Source organism: Pleurodeles waltl, chromosome 5 (assembly GCF_031143425.1).
Source record: "Pleurodeles waltl isolate 20211129_DDA chromosome 5, aPleWal1.hap1.20221129, whole genome shotgun sequence".
Lineage (NCBI taxonomy): Eukaryota > Metazoa > Chordata > Amphibia > Caudata > Salamandridae > Pleurodeles > Pleurodeles waltl.
Window position 1 is genome coordinate 1,050,082,235 of NC_090444.1, and position 19,262 is coordinate 1,050,101,496.

Genomic DNA, 19,262 nt, shown 5'->3' on the forward strand with positions numbered 1-19,262 from the left:
CTTAAAGATAACCAACCTGTATGTCCTCACACCAGGTGGCGCACGTTCCAGTGTCTGGAGCAATCGCGGCGCATCCTAATGGACTGAGGGGCCACAGCCCCTCATCGTTTGGCCACCAAATTGTCAGGTCAGGCAGCTAGGGGCTAGACACGCGCTAAAAGCTCCTGTGGACGTTACCTCTTCAGCCTGGCAAAGCACCTTGAGGCCCTCCGCTCATGATGAGTGTGAGCGTCACTGATTGCCTCGGACTTGGATGCTTTATTTTTAAGCCTTAAAGTGCCCAGGGCTGAGTGTCAATCACTGACACCTCGTCACAGAGTGGGGTGGGGTCAGCAGTCTCACTGGCCCCATCCCACTCTGTGACGAGGGAAGGTAGCAGTCCCAGCCCTCCTGGAATCTCAGAGGCAGAGCGCTTTCATGCAGGTAAGTATGATTTTATTTTTAATGTTTTGGTGCATGTATGAATCTTTGAGGGAGAGTGGGAGAGAGAAAGAGTGTGCGTGTGAGTGTGTGTGTGTGTGTGTGTCCAACCACCCCCTTTCCTGCCAAAAGTACAGGCCGCCATTGGGCTAGAGTAGACAGACTTCAAGAATAGATGGCGAATAGACACTGTTGCATCCACCACCTCCAGTGGAAGAAATTCAGTTGATTACACTCCATCTCCTCCCAAGGAAGTGTATATTTTGGAAGTTCGGTTGCAGAACACTGGCATACCATCGGGACAGCAGGCCCTCATGAAGAGGCAGTTGGAGTGAGTGGCAGACAGACAGATGTAACAAGTGGATAAACTCTCACAGACCAATCCATGCTGATTAAGGTGAGCTGGGCCCGGTCCAACCTGACAGGAACAATTAAAGAGGACAGAATCTGACCAAAGGTGGAATGAATCTCCCTCGGAGCTCTGAGAAGGAAGAACCTAGGTGCAAAAGGCTGGGCATTGATTGTTTTGAGTGGCAGCAAACAGAATCTACTAACTGCAAGCTACATTTTGAATGCATATGTGAACCTACATTAGGAGCTGTTCTTGACTAAAAAACACATTGGTGGTACTCAAAGGTGTACCAACAGTGGTATACTAAAATGTTCTCAACAGCAGTATTGTCAAGAAATTAGGGAAGCCATATGTCACTTCACCTAGGTGAGCAAAAAATGCTTGTACCGGCCCTTCAGACACAGCAGTCATCTGCCTTATGTGTGGCCAAAGCCTGAGTGCACAAACAAAGATGATTTTACGTCCTGTGTGCAGAGGCTGAGGTATGTGTGGTTAAGGCCCGTGTACATCAACAGCAGCATATGTCAACAAAACCTACGTGAAACCAAGTCCTGTGTGCAGAAACCGCCATAGACTATCATATGTGTGGAAAAAGTCCAAGCACACAAACTCCTAAATTCATTTTCTAGCCATGCTAGTCGCACACTTGTTCAGCAGCATTATGGACATCAAATATCTTTCCTAATTTCTCTCTTTCTTCATCTCTCTGCTTGTTTGAATCTTCTAGCCTCTATAACTGATCATTATTTTCTGATAAGATTGTAGGACATTGCTGAAAATGCATGCTAATTGTAATACGGCAGGTAAACAACTATTACCATAAAGTTATTCTAGGTGGGAGAGAAATCACAGTACATAGGGAGAAAAACGATTTACCCTGGGTCAGTAAATGCCAGACAGCCGACAGTGGTAATTTGATCTAATTATTCAGAATCACAAATTCAAAAACAGCACATATTAATAACAAAAATACATTTACTTACATGGTGCTATGATGTCTGGATTGCTACGGCTGTAAAAATGAGGATGGTAGAAATGAGGTTTCTAGTTGGCAGTGACTTGCGCCCTGTCCAAGTAGGGAAACTCACTCTAGTCAGGGTAAGGAAGTCATGCAGCTAAGATAACCCCTGCTCACCCCCTTGGTAGCTTGGTTCCAGCAGTTAGGCGTATCTCAGAGGCAATGTGTAAAGTATTTGTACACACAGAGTAACACAGTGAAAACACCACAAAAATACTACACACCAGTTTTAGGAGAATAGTCAATAGTTATCTGAGAAAAACAAGACCAAACTGACAAAAATCCAACATACAAAAGTAAAGATACAAATTTTCAAAGATGAAATGTAGTATAGCGCTTAGAAACACAATAGCTCCAACTAGAACTATAAAAATGGCTTGACAAGCATCGCTTCCAACAGTTACCACAAGAGAGTGCAGCCAGCCATGGAGTTGTGTAGACCCCGATTACAGTACCTTGGAAAACGATAAGGAAACAAAGACATTGCATGAAGTCTGGGAGGTGAGGTGTCGCTAGACCCGGTGCGGCGTCGTTCCTTACTGCCACAGGGCAGGTGAGGTGCCAGATCCTTACAGTTGCAGAAGAGGTGATGCAGAGATGGCGGTGAGGCAACGGCTCCTTGTGACAAGGCGGGGGTCGATAAATCCAGCAGGTCAAGACACGAGGCGTCAACTTTGTGGTGTTGCGATCTCACTACAGGGCCATAGGTGCTGTGAAGGAGTTGGGTGTAACGGACCTCAGGGACACAGCACTCTGGACTCACGCTGTTAAAGGAAGGGGACTTTGGAGGCGCTACAGCAACATCGGGCCTGCGTTGTAGGTCATGGTCGTTGCACTCAGGAGGGACCACAGCTCCAGTGCAAGCAGCGGCGTAGGGTCAGAGAGTGGCACTGGTTCCAAAGTCGTACTAGAAGTCGATGCACTAGTTTCTTCCTTGTTGCACCAGAACTCACTCCCAAGGGCCCTGGAACTGGATTTGGCACCATCTGGCAAGTCAAGACTTTCAGCAAGACAGCCCAGGCGCTGGCAGGTGAAGTCTTTGATGTCCCTGACACTTCTTAAGAGGAGGCAAGCTCAGTTCAAGCACTTGGAGAACCTTGGGAGCAGGATGTAGAAAGCCAAGTCCAGTCCCTTCACTCCCAGGATAGAAGCAGCAAGCAGCAGGCCAACACAACAAAACAACAGACAGAGTGGCAGTCCCTCCTACAGCATCCAGCTCTTCCTCTTGGCAGAACTTCCTCAGTCCAGAGGGTTCTAAGTAGGTGGTGTCAGAGGTCCAGCACAGATACCCAATTCTGTCTTTGAAGTTGGCAAATTCAAAGAGAAGCCTTAGTAATGCACACGACCCTGCCTTTTCCTGCCCTGGCCCCAGACACACTCCTGGAGGATGGAGACAGATTTGTGTGAGGACAGGCACAGACCTATTCAGGTGCAAGTGTCAGCTCCTCCCACCACTCTAGATCAGGAAGACCAATCGGCCTGGTGATGGGCCATCAAGATATGCAGGACACACCTCAGCTCCCTTTGTGTGACTGTCTAGAGTGAATGCACAGACAGCCCAAGTGTCATCCTGACCCAGATGTGTATTCAGCAGACAGGCAGATGCACACTAGGGTTAAGCAAGAAAATGCCCATTTCCTGAAAGTGGCATTTTCAAACTCACAGTTCCAAAACCAACTTCACCAAAAGATGTATTTTTTAATTGTGAGTTCACAGACCCCAAACTCCAAATCTCCCTCTGCTACCAATAGGAAATAACACTTAAATGTTATTTCAAGGCAATCCTCATCTTACACTATGGGAGAGATAGGCCTTGCAATAGTGAAAATCGAGTTTAGCCTTATTTCACTATCAGGACATATAACGCACACCAGTACATGCCCTACCTTTTAAATTCATGGCACCTTGCCCATGGGACTGCCTTGGGCCTCCTTTAGGGGTGACTTACATGTAGTAAAAGCGGAGGTTTGGGCCTGGCAAGTAGGTGCACTTGCCAGGTCGAAATGGCAGTGTAAAACTGCACATACAGGCTCTGCAATGGCAGGTCTGAAACATGTTTACAGGGCTACTCATGTGGGTGGCAAAATCAATGCTGCAGGCCCCCTATAGCATTTGAATTACAGGCCCTGGCCAAACATAGCGCACATTACTAGGGACTTACTGGTAAATCAAATATGCCAATCTTGGATAAATCAATTACCAATTCAATTTAGACAGGGAGCATTTGCACTTTAGCACTGGTCAGCAGTGGTAAAGTGTCCAGAGCCCTAAAAGACAGCAAAAACGAAATGCAGCACACAGTCAAATACAGTAGGTCAGAGGCAAAAAGTTTGAGGATAACCCTGCAAAAAGGGCTATTTCCAACAGTGGAACAGGCTGTCTTTTTCCTGTTTTTGTAAAGTTTTATCTCTAGTCCTCCTTTCTAACTAATGTACTTGGTACAGGTATATACATCTATGAAAGATCCACAGAACAGATACGTGTTATTTATTTGTAACATTTTTCGGTAATTCTGTATGTTTTATGCATTCACACACAACCTATTCTAACTTCCCAAAAGAAAGCTACATTTCACGATATGATAGCACGAACGCCAAGAAGATTCTGTGAATCACTGGAAATCATCAGGGTCCGATTATAGGGCCAGATGTAGCAAGCAGTATTGCCCATTCTGTGTCTATGGGAAAATGTGTTCGTACATATGGCCTTTAGAGTCTGCTAGTAATGATTACCCCGGTTTATTTTCAATTTTCACGTGTGTTCTAGGTATAGCCACAAGAAGGTAGAAAAAAGCAAGCATGTTAATAAAGATCCATTATAATACATTTTTTTTCTACATTTCCTCCTTCACTGGAAGGCAATATTATTCACTTACAAATGTGCCTGAAAAGTACGAGTCAAGAAGTTCCACAGAAATCGCATTTGCACTTTACAAAAACATAAAATGAAATTGAAATTGATTTGCCTTCAAATTAAAGGGTCTCTGCACTTCTAACAGTATGTTAGGCTATGCATTAGAGAATTGGCGGTATAATGACAAGGGGGAGATGAAGGAAGGATAAGAACACAATCTAAATGCATCCTTTAATGGGTCTCGGCTGCTGAAAGACACTTTGTGGAAATCAACTGCTTGTGCTCGGTAGTAGATTTTAGTCAGCACTTTTATATTAAGCAAAATCAATACACTTGTCCGGAAGAAAAATTCACCCAGCCCTGGTAACGGCTTAAAATGCACTGCACTGCCCAAGCTAACTAGACAAATGGTGTCTGGCTGTGTTAGGAGCATGAAAATACGGGCCTGGGTGAAGCAGCAGGTAAAGGGACTGAAAGCACACAGCACATTTCTACAGTCGGGCTTGAATGTGTGTGATATGACCATAATGCCAAAAAACCTAGGATTCTTCAATGACCTCTCAGATGTGACTCATTCATTTGAATCCAGGGTCATTTAAATACAGTTTATTTCTCAAACAAAAGGAGGACTTACTTACAAACTCCCCATTACTGATAAGACACAGAAAATGTCCTCAAGCCCATGGAAAAAAATAATGTAAAAAAATCAGAAGCCAAAAAACTGCTGGGTCGAATGTGGTCGTGCCTGGTAACGTACTGAAATCCACACCCTCTAAACTAAAAATTGCTTCTTTTGCAGAATAGGTGAATCGAGCCACAGGGCGATGAAAAGAGTGGCAATACACGCTGAACAGAGCTGTACCCCAGAAGCATAAAAGGCAGCTCAGTGTAACATCTACAACTATCCATCTTGAGTGACAATCAACCTTATGTCCTGCCAATCCACCAGAGGGCTAAAACCCTTCTCACACACTAAAGCTCATCGCTTCCTGAACACATTTCACATAGTCGCCCCAAGAAGTGCCTGGCTTAGCGACCTCCAGAAGGCTTTAAAAAAAATAATTATATATATATATATATACATATATATATATATATATATGTGTGTGTGTTTCTCTGATTGGGAATCTGACCGCTCAATGTTTCACATGTTCTCTTCGGTTTATGCAGTTTGTATCATAATTGTTTATGCATGCAATGGATGTGTTGTTTGTATCATAATTGTTTATGCATGCAATGGATGTGTTTCAGGCGGAATTAAGTATCTCTACCTTGATTGGTTGGTGTGTGCTTTATGGATCACAGGCACAAGGTCTTCCTCGATGCTGTGGCTGGATTCCCAAATGGGAGAGAATATAAGGTGTCTCTGAGCCCTCGCCAGAAATCAGAACGTAAAACTTTAATACGGAGCCAATTTTAATGTTTTAACATAGGGTAAAGAGCAATCATGTTCTACAGAAGTTATACTATAAATATGTCATAGTATTTTCATGGATCAATATCTGTACTTAACTTCAACACAAGGAGACTGCCCATCAGAATAAAAGAGGCCAGTGTCTGCTATAAGAAGCCCTGTGATTTAATCATTACGTTTTGAGATCCAGATAAATATGTTAAAATGTGTGCAGCTCTGTGCTAAGATCTGTACATCACTAGACAACTTGATACATAAAGTCAGGCTTAAACTGATGAAAGATAACAAAACATATCAAGGGAGCAATGGTCAGTCGTGGTTATCATACTGGTTTAACAGGACTCAAAATTCATGCCAACAGTGTGTATTAGGAACGGAAATCAAAGTTTTGCTTCCTGTTCACACTATATGGTTGACTTCTGCAACTAAACCGCAACAGGAATGAATGTGTTTTGGACACACTAGGCATCTGTCCTGCGCATGAAAATTTAGACCATATCTTCATATAGAAACAATTGTTTGGGCTGCAGGATTTGGATAAAAGCTGACTTGCTGAAGATTCTGGGTAAATCTTTTCTGGATTCAATCAACATTCTGGATTGTAAGCATTACTGAATGCACTTAATCTGTGGGTTTTATGTTGATCGAAAATGTGACTATGTGCACATTAGCTCCCCCTCTGTTGCCGATCCACGACAGCATCTCTAATTCAAGTAGTTAAATTATACATCCCAGATGATAACTATAAAACAGTTAAGTTATGTCAACTCTTCAGGCACAGGCATACCAATGATTACCTTGAGACTATTTAGGTGGCCCAGTGGTTAACTTGAGCCACTGGGGGCCACCTGCCTTCATTTTTGGGAAAAAGCACTTGTGTTTCTTCATCAGATATTGAACGCGAGAAAGAGAGGGAAAAAAAATACAAACGGGAAAGAAGGAGGAACAGAAAGATGGAAACATTGGCAGAAAGGGAGAAAATATGCACCGGCGCCACAAGTGAGATTAAAGGGGCAGCAGCGCTAGTGGTTTAAACAGGCCTGAGGTGAATTCAGCTCTGCACAGCCTTGGTATTCGGCGAACCGATTTTTAATAGCCCAGCCGGAGCAGAGCTGTAGGTACCAGCACTCATTCTTTGGCAGCTTAAGCACTGTGATGGCCCTATATGTCAAAGCAAAGGCTAGACTCTGGAATCAAACACCGCAAATAAAAAGCTTGAAATGGCATCCAATGGATGCAAAGGGGGCTTTAAATTTGTCTTGTATTATGCGTGAAGCACTTCAAGCTCAAGTAGGTGTGATTCTTGGAGGTATTTGCTGCCTTTAAATAGAACTGGCCAGCTCTCAATGGAGGGATGAAAGCCGAGGGAGAGTTCTCTTCAGTTTTTGAGATCCTATCACACAGTGCTAATTTAGGTGCTAACAAAAGGATTAAGCATAAAAAAATCTAGGAGTTTAGACAACTGATTTCTATGTATAATGCGCGTGTTCAATACATCAGTTCTGCAAACTGGCCTTTCACTATTTCTTCCTATTGCTTCCTGGTGACAGCATGTATCAGGTTAATTACTTGCTAGTGGAAAAAGCGGATTGTAAAGAAAGAAAAATTATGGATTGCTTTGTAGCAATCTTGAGAAACAAATGAACGTAACAGTCATCCAGAAAAAAGCTTAATCAAGTTTAGAGAAAAGGCATAATTCAAAATTGTGAATAGATGTCAATCATTTCGAGTTTAGTTGTTAATAAACGTCTTTTTCTGATTCGTGCGGTGTCAAACTGTTTTGCTTTTAGGAATGTTTCTAATATTTATCACTGAAGTCAAAAAACCATCAAGTTTGACTAATCTTGGAGTCACAGTTCTGCGTGTCAGACCACCAAACAATGCATCACTGGGTCTCAAATGGTCACAGCCCTGCAGCTGGGTGTGTTCATTACCTCTGATTCAGATTCACCCAGACGGTGCACAGGCAGTCCGTTGTCTCTTTCACCTTCCTGGTATCGTCGTTACTGTAGTCGCGAAGCAGTTTGTTTGATAGGTCCTTGAAGGTAGCCATGCTCGGTTCCCCTTTGTTCAGGTCTTGCAGTAACAACTGTAAAATAGTAAAAATGTCAGCCACCCCACACGTGGAAAACAAATGCAAAAAGAAATGCTGAAACATCTCATCAACACGGTTACAGCAGTAAATGAGCATTTCAGTAAAAGACGGGGAAAAAGAGAAGACAATAGTGGTCGGGGATTCAGGTATGTATGCTGGGTAAAGGCTCTTGATTCACTGCACATATGTAGTTAGTATGTCTCTGCTTCAGGGCACATACATTGGAAGATAGGTGATGAGGCACGGTCACAGAAACTACTCGACTTCAGATCACTCCTACTTCAACGTGTGTGTAAGTGAAAGAAAGATGGTTCATTGCACGATTATTGTGTAATCACTGATTGTCGCTATTTGCATTGCCCTCTCTGGTTGAGTAATTGATGGCAAACACAACTGAAAGGCAAGTAAAATGAAGTGACTCAATTTACGGTAAGGTAGGACTGGTGCAACATTTTCAAGGTCCTAGCATACCTGAGAAATGTTGATTTAGGGGTGGGTCCCTTTCCAGCGGGAGTGAGGTCTATTGGTTGCCCAAGATAACTGAATCCACCAACGCTTTGTTTGGTACTGCAGGTACTGAAAAGGGCATGTAAACCCACTCAAACAAAAGGGATAGTGTTCTCTGATGATTGTACATCTGAATACTGACACCAAACAATTTCAAGGTACCAGAATATCGAGGACAGAATATCAAAAAATTAAGTGCATATAGGGAAGTACATATTTACTATTCCGAACTCCACATCTACGCACCTGAAGATGTATGTATCCCGTAGGTACATATATGTGGAGGCAGGTATAAAAAAAATCTACACTTACCAGTCTGTATATTTTTATATATTTTGCCCTTGATATTAAGTCCCACCCATATTGTGGGTTCGATATTCAGGACGTACACCTTCCCTGATGAGTGACAAAAAACTTTGAAACACATGGGCGATTTCCAGCTCTGGCTGAGCCAGACGATGACTGCTAACACCACTGAAACACGAGGAAAATGAACTGCATGAAGGGGTTGCATCAGACCACACAAATCATTATGGTAGATGTAGATCAGTGTATGAAACACACTTGTGGAATGTTTTAAGGGCTTCTGTCGAGTAACAGGGAGGCTCACCATAAACGCCTATGCTTTATACTGACATGTTACTGCAGCTATACAAAACAGCATGCTCTGTGACGAGTGGTAAAAACCATTAAACAGTTGCTAGAGTGAGTGAGCATGTATTTGGCAACTAAAACTAAAGAAATGCGAGTAAAGCTAAACTGACTGAACTTCATCAACCACAAATCTTTGAAGAAGGAGGACAACCACACCATTCTTATGTGACTTTCAATGTCCAGTGATTAAACTCCGACTCAGACATTTGACACTGTATCAGAATTCCCATTCTCTCACTCTTGCAGTATATGAGAGACTTTGCCAGAACCTGAACTTTTACACTGCACTAAGATTGGGATCATCCTGCATAGCTCGAGGGCCAGTTTAGATCATGGTTTCAACCTTGTAATATTCTAAGGTCACAAGATGAACCCCTTCAGTGCCTTAGGGAAGTCTGTACACAAACACCTGCTTTTAATAGTACAACCATATCCTCAATGATACATACAAAGGACAATATTTCTAAAATGACACTGTCACCTGCTACCAATTCTCCTAGAGCTCAAAGGAGAAAGTGCTGCGGCATTATTGTGAATCCAAAACACCCACAATAAGCAAAGTCATTTATTATATTGATATTAATCACAAATATCCTTTTAAAATCAAATTCAAGTCAATGGTATGAACATACTTTTTACCACAGAAAATGGGAATACATATGTAGGAGCTATGTCTACGCTTCAGAAATCTCAGATATTACCATGGTTGACAGTGAATACTCAACACTAGAAAAACAATCTGCAGCTCAAATACCAGGGATCACTTCAACGGCCAGGAAGCTAGTGCAAGCGTTTAGTTTCCTTTTTCTATCGTCCACCATATTCTTTTTCATATAAAATATTGTGCTTTTTTCATTTGGCTTATAATAAATCTTTCAATTTTAAGGATTTGTGGCTCAGTTCATGTATAACCCTTGTCGGTAAACGATAATAGAAAAATACGTATTTTCTTCCATACTCCCCCTCTTTTGCTTACCTGGTACAGCCCAGTCCTTCTACTCCTATTCCTTGCCGTAACTGTTGGCCACTGGCATGAAGTGAAATACTGTGGGCCCTTTCCTGGTGTTATGTAAGGATTTTCCAAATGAGAAGTAAAAATGAAATTTAGCAATTTATCCTCCATCCAGTTGCCCCTAGCAACGAGGTAATTTACTGGAGCAATTTGTTGCAATATGTCCACTCTTGTGGTCATTTGTTGGGATGCCCAAGGCAGCTGCCAAAAGCAGCCTTAAGAAAGAATCAACCTTCACACCCCTAAAGTTAGTGCAGGGTCTATAACTATTCCCACGACTTGCAGAGTAACTTCCCAACTGCCAGCATGCCACCACCTAAACATACAAAAGCCTTGGGCTAATACTTCCAAACGGTGCCTCTCTTCCATCGGATGGGTGGGCAAGAGCTTCTGGCCTACACAGTCACTTCAGCCGGACCACAAACCATAACGTGGTATACCTGTTTCAAACCTTCAAACAGATGGAGGCCACACTCAGTTCCTCATTGCCTAAGACCTGCACCAGAGACTTTCACACAATCTGTACCTATCTACCCAAACACAGGTTGCGAGAAACCAACATGCATCTACTGCAGCTTGAACCTAATGGTGACTCCATGACGCAATGTGGAGTGCACTGTCAACAAGCCCACGCATCAATGCTAATGCGCCTGCTGAACAAAGGTGGACTCTTTTGTTAGATAATTAGAGCTGGCCTTTGCTCAGGTAGGCACTGGGCAAAACCAAATTTGGTGCCCCCTCCCACTCATCCTCTTCAGTTTTCTATGTCTTGTACATTTTGTAGAAGTAGAAGAAATGATAAAGATAAGGAGCACCATAAAAAGAAAACACACACAAAAAAAATATCACTCCACACGAGTGCCAGTAACATTCAGAAGGTGTTTAAACACTTTTCTTTGGACCCAAGCGGGAGGAAGATTGTTGCAAGGAGCTCCAGCAGCCCACTGGAGGTCGGTGCCCGGGTATGGGCCCACTCACACAAGCTAAATGCCGCCCCTGTAGACAACACGATTAAAGTAAAGTATGAAGCGAACATACAGCTCAAATAGTGGCAATAGGCTCCTAAATTCAGCAAGAGCAGAGGATTACATCAGCTTACATCACATTAGCTTGTGAAATTTTGCAGAAGAAACAACGTGGGCAAAACGTCAGCCACAAAGTCCAGCTCCGAAACACCAGAAGCAATAGCGCAATTCTGTTTACAATAGCAGGATCAACATCTCTTAGTCAAAAACTGTGTTGATGCGAGCTGCCATGACAGGTCAATTGCTCATAAGGCATCTTCGGGAATTAGGGATGCAAGCGGTAAAGAGAACACTCGGAAGCATACCTATATCTCTCTTCATCAACACCATGTCCTTGGCAAATATCCACTTTCGTTGCCTTTTTTCCAAACTATAAAGTTATTGTCAAAAGCTCATGATTCTGGTTCATTTTTTCATTCTTTGACTTCCCCCCGCTTTTAGCACATCACTGTGAGTTTTTTTTTTCTGATTTAGAGTCTACAGTACATTAAAAGGCGAAATCACACACAATTTAGAAATAAACAAACGTGCTATCTATGCGGTAATTTAAGGTGAGAACAACATCAGAAAGTTAGACTAACCTTGCATTATGCTGATAACACTGCGTCAAATGCTGATTAACTTTTCACATAGCACTTTGGCACACTAATCAAATTGCTGGCACAGCCCCAAAATACTGATCAGTTCTGAAAACGTCAATAGTCCTGTGTAGTGGATGAGTGACTTCAGCCGTTGGGCCCAAGAATAACAAACAGCAAATGACTTAAAAAATAAAGCAAGTCATGGGTTTCTACATAATCCACTTGTGAACAAACTACAAATATATGAAAATACTACGATTCCACGCCTGGTAAGCTACGCTGTCAGTAGTGTGGAACTATCAATGGTTTTTCCACTGCCTCTAGTGGAACTCTTCAGGTATTGCATGTTTTGAGTGATCAATATATGTCCACGAATCTAATGTGCTGCTTGCAAAACTTAACAAGCATTGACAAATCCAACAGCCTGTCTTGCATATTGAGTTATGATTAAAACATAATCGTGGCCGGTGCGTACGAGGAGGGCGAAACACTGGAAAAGGCATGACATATGCAGGCCTTCCACTAGTGAAAGCAAGCAAATTTTAAAAGGCAATCCCACAACCCAACCAAACTCATGGGCGAGCGGTGGGCGTGGTTACAAGCCCATAAAGAGATTACAGCACGAACAGAGCGCTTTGCGCTCAAATGTAAAAAAGGAGTATTTTCTGTGTGCAATGCATCCGTGTGTTAGATACCTTAATGTGTGATGTGCCAATGTACTTCTGAGATATAAAACAGTGCCTTATGCACTGCAATATAAGCACAGCGCATCAGGTGGAATGATGCACAAACAGACAATAGTTTGAGGGGAGAGTGAAAATACTAACCTAGGCAGAGGAAACGTCCACTATGTCAGTCAGTAAAAGTAATCCTTAATCAGTTAATTAAAACCGTTGAAGATACAAGCAGAAGAAAAATCAAAACAAATACTAAGAAGTAAAAATGGCAGTCAAAAGGCATACTGAACATGAAAGACCAAGTTCATGTCAATTGATTAAAAACACAGTGTTAAATACAGTGCAATAATAAATAAAAAAGAAAACGTTAAAGCAGAATATACATAAAGGCAAAGCAGTGACAACACAGAAAACATTATAAAATGGCCAGACCTTTTAATAGTAACATATAACAATCACCTTCTTCTTATCCTAATTCTGACGGCACTCTTTAAAAACTTTGCTGCATTGAAGCAGACAGTCATTGGGTAACATTTGTAGAAAAATAAGAGTGGGTCTATCTTGCGTAAACTGTTGCCTTCTAGGAGTGGAAAAATGAATTGCCTGCGAAGATCACAAAAAAGTTGCAAAACAAGACAAAGCGTAAAGTGTCCTTGTCTGAGAATATATCGTAACAATAAGGGACTAAATTATTAACTTGGTGCCAGCCTATAGGGTCTGCTAAAAACCAGTGCACTTGATTCAGCCTAAAACGGGGCAACATAAAACGATGTTGGGGATTAGTGACAAGAGTGAGGTAGGCTTCATTTCACCTATATGTTGAGAAATTATCAGGGACGCATACTGAAGGCTTAACTAATTCCCCGCATTCCCTGGTAGATCGAGCTCTAGCACAAAAATGTTTTTTGACTCAGGTTAAATCACCTTTACTTATATTTTTGGGATGGTCAAATAGTTCTGAGCAACCTAAATGCATGCATGCATGCAAGTCTGATGTAATTCAACCATGGGATCAGTTTGGACTTTTCCAAAAGCATATAGTGCCTCAAAATAGCCCTGCTGAAATCCAATTTGGGGTTAAGCCAAACTGAAACCCATGTCAACAAAGGACAGATTGACAGTAAATCAGAAATGTAGTCCACCCCTAACACTTCATGGATCACAAAAAAGTTGTTGATTGAGGTACTGCTAGGAGGCGTCTCAAAAATATATTCTTAATGATTTGAAGGTCAGGAGACTTTTTGGCCACAGCGATACATTTTGATTGATAAATTTGTAGGAGGACCTTAATGGGTTTAGACCCTAACTGGCTAGAAAAGTCAAACATAGAGACCACTGTCCTAGCCACTACTTCCTTTTTGGCTTTCAAAAGGGTGCGCCTAGGAGCCCTTTTGATCAAAATGTACCCCCCAAAATGGGAAAGACTTAAAAGTAGAAATCTTGCCCCACCCCCCACACTATAGGCTTTTCACCGCTTGCCAGCCCTCCCTACCACCACGATATGTGATTTTCCATCCATGAGTTAAATACTTAATGTGTGATGTGCAAATTTACTTCTGAGATATGAAACAGAGCCTCATGCATTGCAATACAAGCACAGCATGAGGTGGAATGACAAACAGCCAGAAGCATGCGGCGAGACAGAAAAAACAAATCTAGGCAGAGGCAACATCCACTACGTATATTTTAAAGTATTGGTAACAAAACGTTATGTAATCTGCAGAATTTAACAAAAAATGTTTCTAGCTCAAATGGATAAAAATTTACTAAAGTTGCCATCTGCAAAGAGACACCCATGTGGACTGAAGGGCCATCATAAGCTGCGGAGAGCAGTGTGCCACATCTGCAAAGATAGCTTCCAGATTGTTCTCCTACACGACCTTCACTGCACCTTCCACTAATGAGGCCTGTTAACTTAGGGGTGGGTGAGATGTTTCAATTACTTGAGAAAAAAAAATCAATCCCATGAAACACCTCAGTTGCTTCCTTGGGACTTCCCTGAAGTACTCTAGTACATTATGCACTAGATGTAGGAGCATACTTTATGCAAGACTCAGAAATGTGGTATCAAGTACTATATAAGAATACATTCAGTGCATTAAAAAGCAATATTATTACTGACCGGGTGGATCCATCAACACTGCATTGCAATCTGCAGCACCCAGCTCAATTACGAAGTGTCTCTACAAGGTATACACTCGAGGTTCACCGCTTATAGTGCCTGATGGCACCTGACATATGTTCTAGTACATATGGGATTTCCTTTTGAAAATCACCATCACGTCTACTTGTGCAACAGAAGCAAAGACCACAAGTCTGAGGGTGCATCCATTTATGAAATGAAAGAACTGGATACCTGGGGTCTTCCTCATATGAGTGAGACAGCAGTCTTAGTTAAACATGCTGGAATGTTAGCTTTAAGTCTTCCTTGAGGGGTTGCTGATGAACCCCGTGGCCCAGACTAATTGGAAAAAACCTCTGGGCTGTGTTAGATGAGAATGTAAGTCATAGGTAAAGTGAAAAAAGGTTCTTCAGACCTTGCATTCCTTGAGAAAGTCTTGTTCAATTTCGAAATGTGATGGGAAGGTGTTCAAAGATGGCGCCTTGAGCCTTCTGGGTTCTTCCGCAAAATATGCATACCTTGTAGCCTCAAGTCACAACTTGTTTTAGAAACTGCCTATAGATGCATTTGTCGGTTGGTACAGTGAAAACAATCTAGTCAATGATACAAAGCCTTATGCAGGAGGCAGGGAGCCTTTAGGATGGACCTTTCCTAAATTGGATGCCAGTGCACTGCTTCCAAAGACATATTAGTGGTATTGTGCATTGGAGAGTCTAAACATAGTCTTGGCAGAAAACCAACAGTAGATTTTAATCTTTAATAGTCAAGGCAGGACACAATTAATATGCGCTATAGTGACAGCAGCAGTAATGGAGGATCCTAGTACTAGCGACTGTAGTAAATCCACCTTTACTACACGGTCACCCAATTGTTTGTCTTTTTCTGGTACCTAATTTTCCAGCCTTTAGAAGTCTGCACTTTAAGACTGCTAAATAGTAGTAAAGTGCCTGTGTTTCCCCTCTCGAAAGTGCTGTACTCTGGAACTCTCTATTTTCCTCATTTAATATTCTCATAAGTCCTTTGCAACTGGTGCCTAAAGTGCACCTGTGACACAGAAAATTAAATGGCATACGTGAGTTGCGGTGTACATTTATATCACCCATGTATGTGTAAAAGTATACTTCTGCCAACAGCACCACTGTGATCTGGCTTACTACAGTTTCAGTGACAAACCTTTACCATGTAGAAATAGCCTAATTTTATATATTCATAAGTCACTCCTAAATGTTGCCTTGTAAGTGCACAGGCCATGGTACTAATATATACAAAGAAGGCACAATACTTATTGCTGTAAGTGCGCCCTGACAGTGAAATAAAACCTCGAAGCTAGTTCACTGTGTAGGCCTGGCTACACTTTTTGTTCCTAAAAGGGCTAGGTGGGATTCAAATCTTTATTTTCAGACACCACTATACTCAACTGGAACACTGGGTCCTTCACTTGGAAGTGAGGCTGGCAGCTAGTACAGAACTCTCCCCAATTGACAAATTTGTAAGGCCGACAAGGGAAGCTAAAGGAAACATTTCCTTACTGTTAGACCTCTCAGCTCTTGGTCGTGGTTTCCCCTGTCTTTTTGACTTCTGACCTGTTATGATCTTGTGCTGAACTTCGTTTTTAGCTGGCTTTAGGACTTTGTGCACTTTACCACTGATACCAGTGCTAAAGTGCAAGTGCTCTCTGTCTAAAATGGGTTGGTGATTGTTTTTCTCCGTGTTTGGCACATTTGATTTGCTACTACATCCCTAGTAAAGTGTGCTAGAGGTGCCAAGGGCCTCTAAATCAAATGTTACTAGTGGGCCTGCAGCACTGATTGTGCCACCCACATGAGTAGCCCTGTAATACATGTCTCAGACCTGCCACTGCTGTGTGTGGGTGTGCAGTTTTAAACTGCCTGTTAAACCAGGCAAGTGTACTCACTTTCCAGGCCCAAACCTTCCCTTTTACTACATGTAAGTCACTTCTAAGGTAGGCCCAAGGCAGCCCCATGAGCAGGGTGCAGTATATTTAAAAGGTAGGACATGTACTTGTGTGTTTTACATGTCCTGAAAGTGAAACACTGCTGAATTTGTTTTTCACTATTGCAAAGCTCATCTCTCCTATAGGTTAACATGGGAATTGCCTTGAAATATATTTTAAGTGTAATATCCCATTGGGAGCAGATGGAGATATGGAGTTCGGGGTCTCTGAACTCACAATTTAAAAATACATTCTTTGGTAAAGTTGGTTTTCAGATTGCAAGTTTGAAAATGCCACTTTTAGAAAGTGGGCATTTTCTTGCTTAACCCTTCTGTGCCTTGGCCTGGCTGCTGAATGTTGGGCTGTTTGTGAATTCACTCTAGACAATAAAGGGAGCCGAGGTGTGTCCTGCACGTCCTGATGGATCTTCCTGGACTGGAGGGCGAAGTTTAAACTTGCACGTAAATAGGGATGTATTGGTCCTTACACAATATAGTCTCCAAACCCCTGGAGTGTGTCTAGGGCAAGCGCAGGGACTGGCATGGTCCTGTGCACTACATACACTTTCCTTTAAAGTTTACCTACTGACGGCTGGCCCCTCAACTTCAGAACACTTCTGGACTGAGGACATTCTGCCAGAGAAAAGAGCTGGATGCTTGAGGAGGTCCTGCCACTCTACCTGTTCCTCTGCTGTGCTGTGCTGGTCTGCTGCTGCTACTTCTGCCCTGGGAGTGAAAGGACTAGACTTTTCTTTCTACATCCTGCTTTCCAAAGTCCAGCAAGGGCTTGATCTGAGATTGCCTCCTGTCAAAGTCTCAGGGACATCAAATACGTCATCTGCCCGCACCTGGGATTTCTTGCTGGGAGTCCTGACTTTCCAAGTGGTGCCAAATCCAGTTCCTGGGCCTTTAGAAGTGAGTTTAGGTGAAAAACAAGAAGAACCAGGCACATCGACTCCAGATGACTCCAGAACCAGCGCCGCTGCTTGACTCCGCACCACTACCTGCATCCGAAGACATGGTCCCTACTGAACTGCAAGAGCCGTGACAGATGCTGCAGCGCCTCTGAAGTCCTGTGACATTGTGAGTCCCGAGTGCCATGTTACCGATGTCTGTGACACCCACCTCTGCCGTGGCACCTGTGGGCCTGTGGTGTGCCGGCGACACCGAGAGGTTGCCCCGTCACGTATTTACCCGCCAGATTAATCGACACCACCAGAGCGTAAGGAACCGATGCCTCACCACAACGCAGCATCACTTCCCCTGCAACCTTAAGGAACCTACACCTCACCTCCCTGGTAGCAGAAAGGAACGGACACCGCACCGGTTCCAGCGATGCCTCACCTCTCCGACTCCGTTCAAAGTCTTTGTTTCATCTTTTTGAAAGGTACTGTACCTGGGGGTCCGGGCAACCAAGTGACCGGCGCCAGACTCCCTTGTGAGTGGCGTTGGACTTTTGGGAATGACTCCATCAACAATGTGATAGCCCCAGTTGAAGCTATTGTGTTTCTAAGCACTTCATTAGGAATCTTTAAAAACATTATCTTTGCTTGTATATGTTGGATTTTTGTTTTGTTTTACTCATATAAATACTATTTTCATAAACCGGTGTATGTGGTTGGGTGTGGTGATGGTGGTGGGTGGGTGGGTATAGTGGTGGGTGGGTAGGTATGGTGGGTGTGGTGGTGGTGTGTCTGTACAAATACTTAACACTTTGCCTCTGAGATAAGCCTGACTGCTTGCGCCAAGCTACCAAGGGGGAGAACAGGGGTTACCTTAGATGTGTGACTCCTTACCCTGACCAGAGTGAGGGTCCCTAGCTGGACCTGGTGCAAACCACTGCCAACTAGAGATCCCATTTCTAACACTTACTATACTGCCTTTTAATCACCACCTACCCCACAAACAGGCCCCAGCATACTCGGAGAAACAGTGCCAGAGGAACAATTATGGAAACTTTGGAGGGGTATTACCAGATTTAATCACTCTAAGGGAGTAAGGGAAGCCCATTACAAAGTACTTCTTGATTGGTATCTGATTCCCACCAAACTGAAAAGAAAAATGTTCCAACACCTCTGAGGGTGTGGTTTGCTGGGGGATTTTTAACACATATGGTGGGATGGCCCAGTTATTAGGCATTTCTGAAGTGAAATCTTGGCTCAGATTAAAACCATATTAAGTTATTCAATCCCATACCCTCCAGACTTTGCTCTTTTAGGGTTAAGGGGTGAAACTTTTAAATGGCAAACTGCTAGTGACCACTCTATTATGTCTCAATGGCAAGCAATATTGTAGTAAGCACTGATAATGGAGCAAATCGCTTGTATTTTTCAGGATGATTATAAAAACTTTGAATACCGGTCTCCTTCCTATGGTAGAATCTCCTGCTCACCTTCTGCTCCCCCGCATGAAGGCGCTCCATCTCTTTCAAGTTTAACTATCCCAGAAGGTAACTGACACTGGTGATGTACTGCAGCCCGGTCAGTTGACTTTACAGAATTAGCCTGCTTCCTCCCACTGCATATTGTCAAGTGATATACTGTTTTCCAATACTCATTAATGGATTTTTTTTCAGGGGT

At 42.8% G+C, this 19,262-nt stretch overlaps 1 protein-coding gene across 4 annotated transcripts in view; it reads right to left on the bottom strand.

Annotated features, from left to right (window-relative positions):
• Window positions 1-19,262, bottom strand: part of UTRN (utrophin) — a 1,374,288-nt gene that overhangs the window by 714,294 nt on the left and 640,732 nt on the right. For all 4 annotated transcript variants that reach the window (XM_069235249.1, XM_069235248.1, XM_069235247.1 and 1 more), the window contains exon 52: window positions 7,992-8,146. In XM_069235249.1, the coding sequence (XP_069091350.1) occupies window positions 7,992-8,146 (155 nt within the window). The remainder of the gene's footprint in view (window positions 1-7,991; window positions 8,147-19,262) is intronic.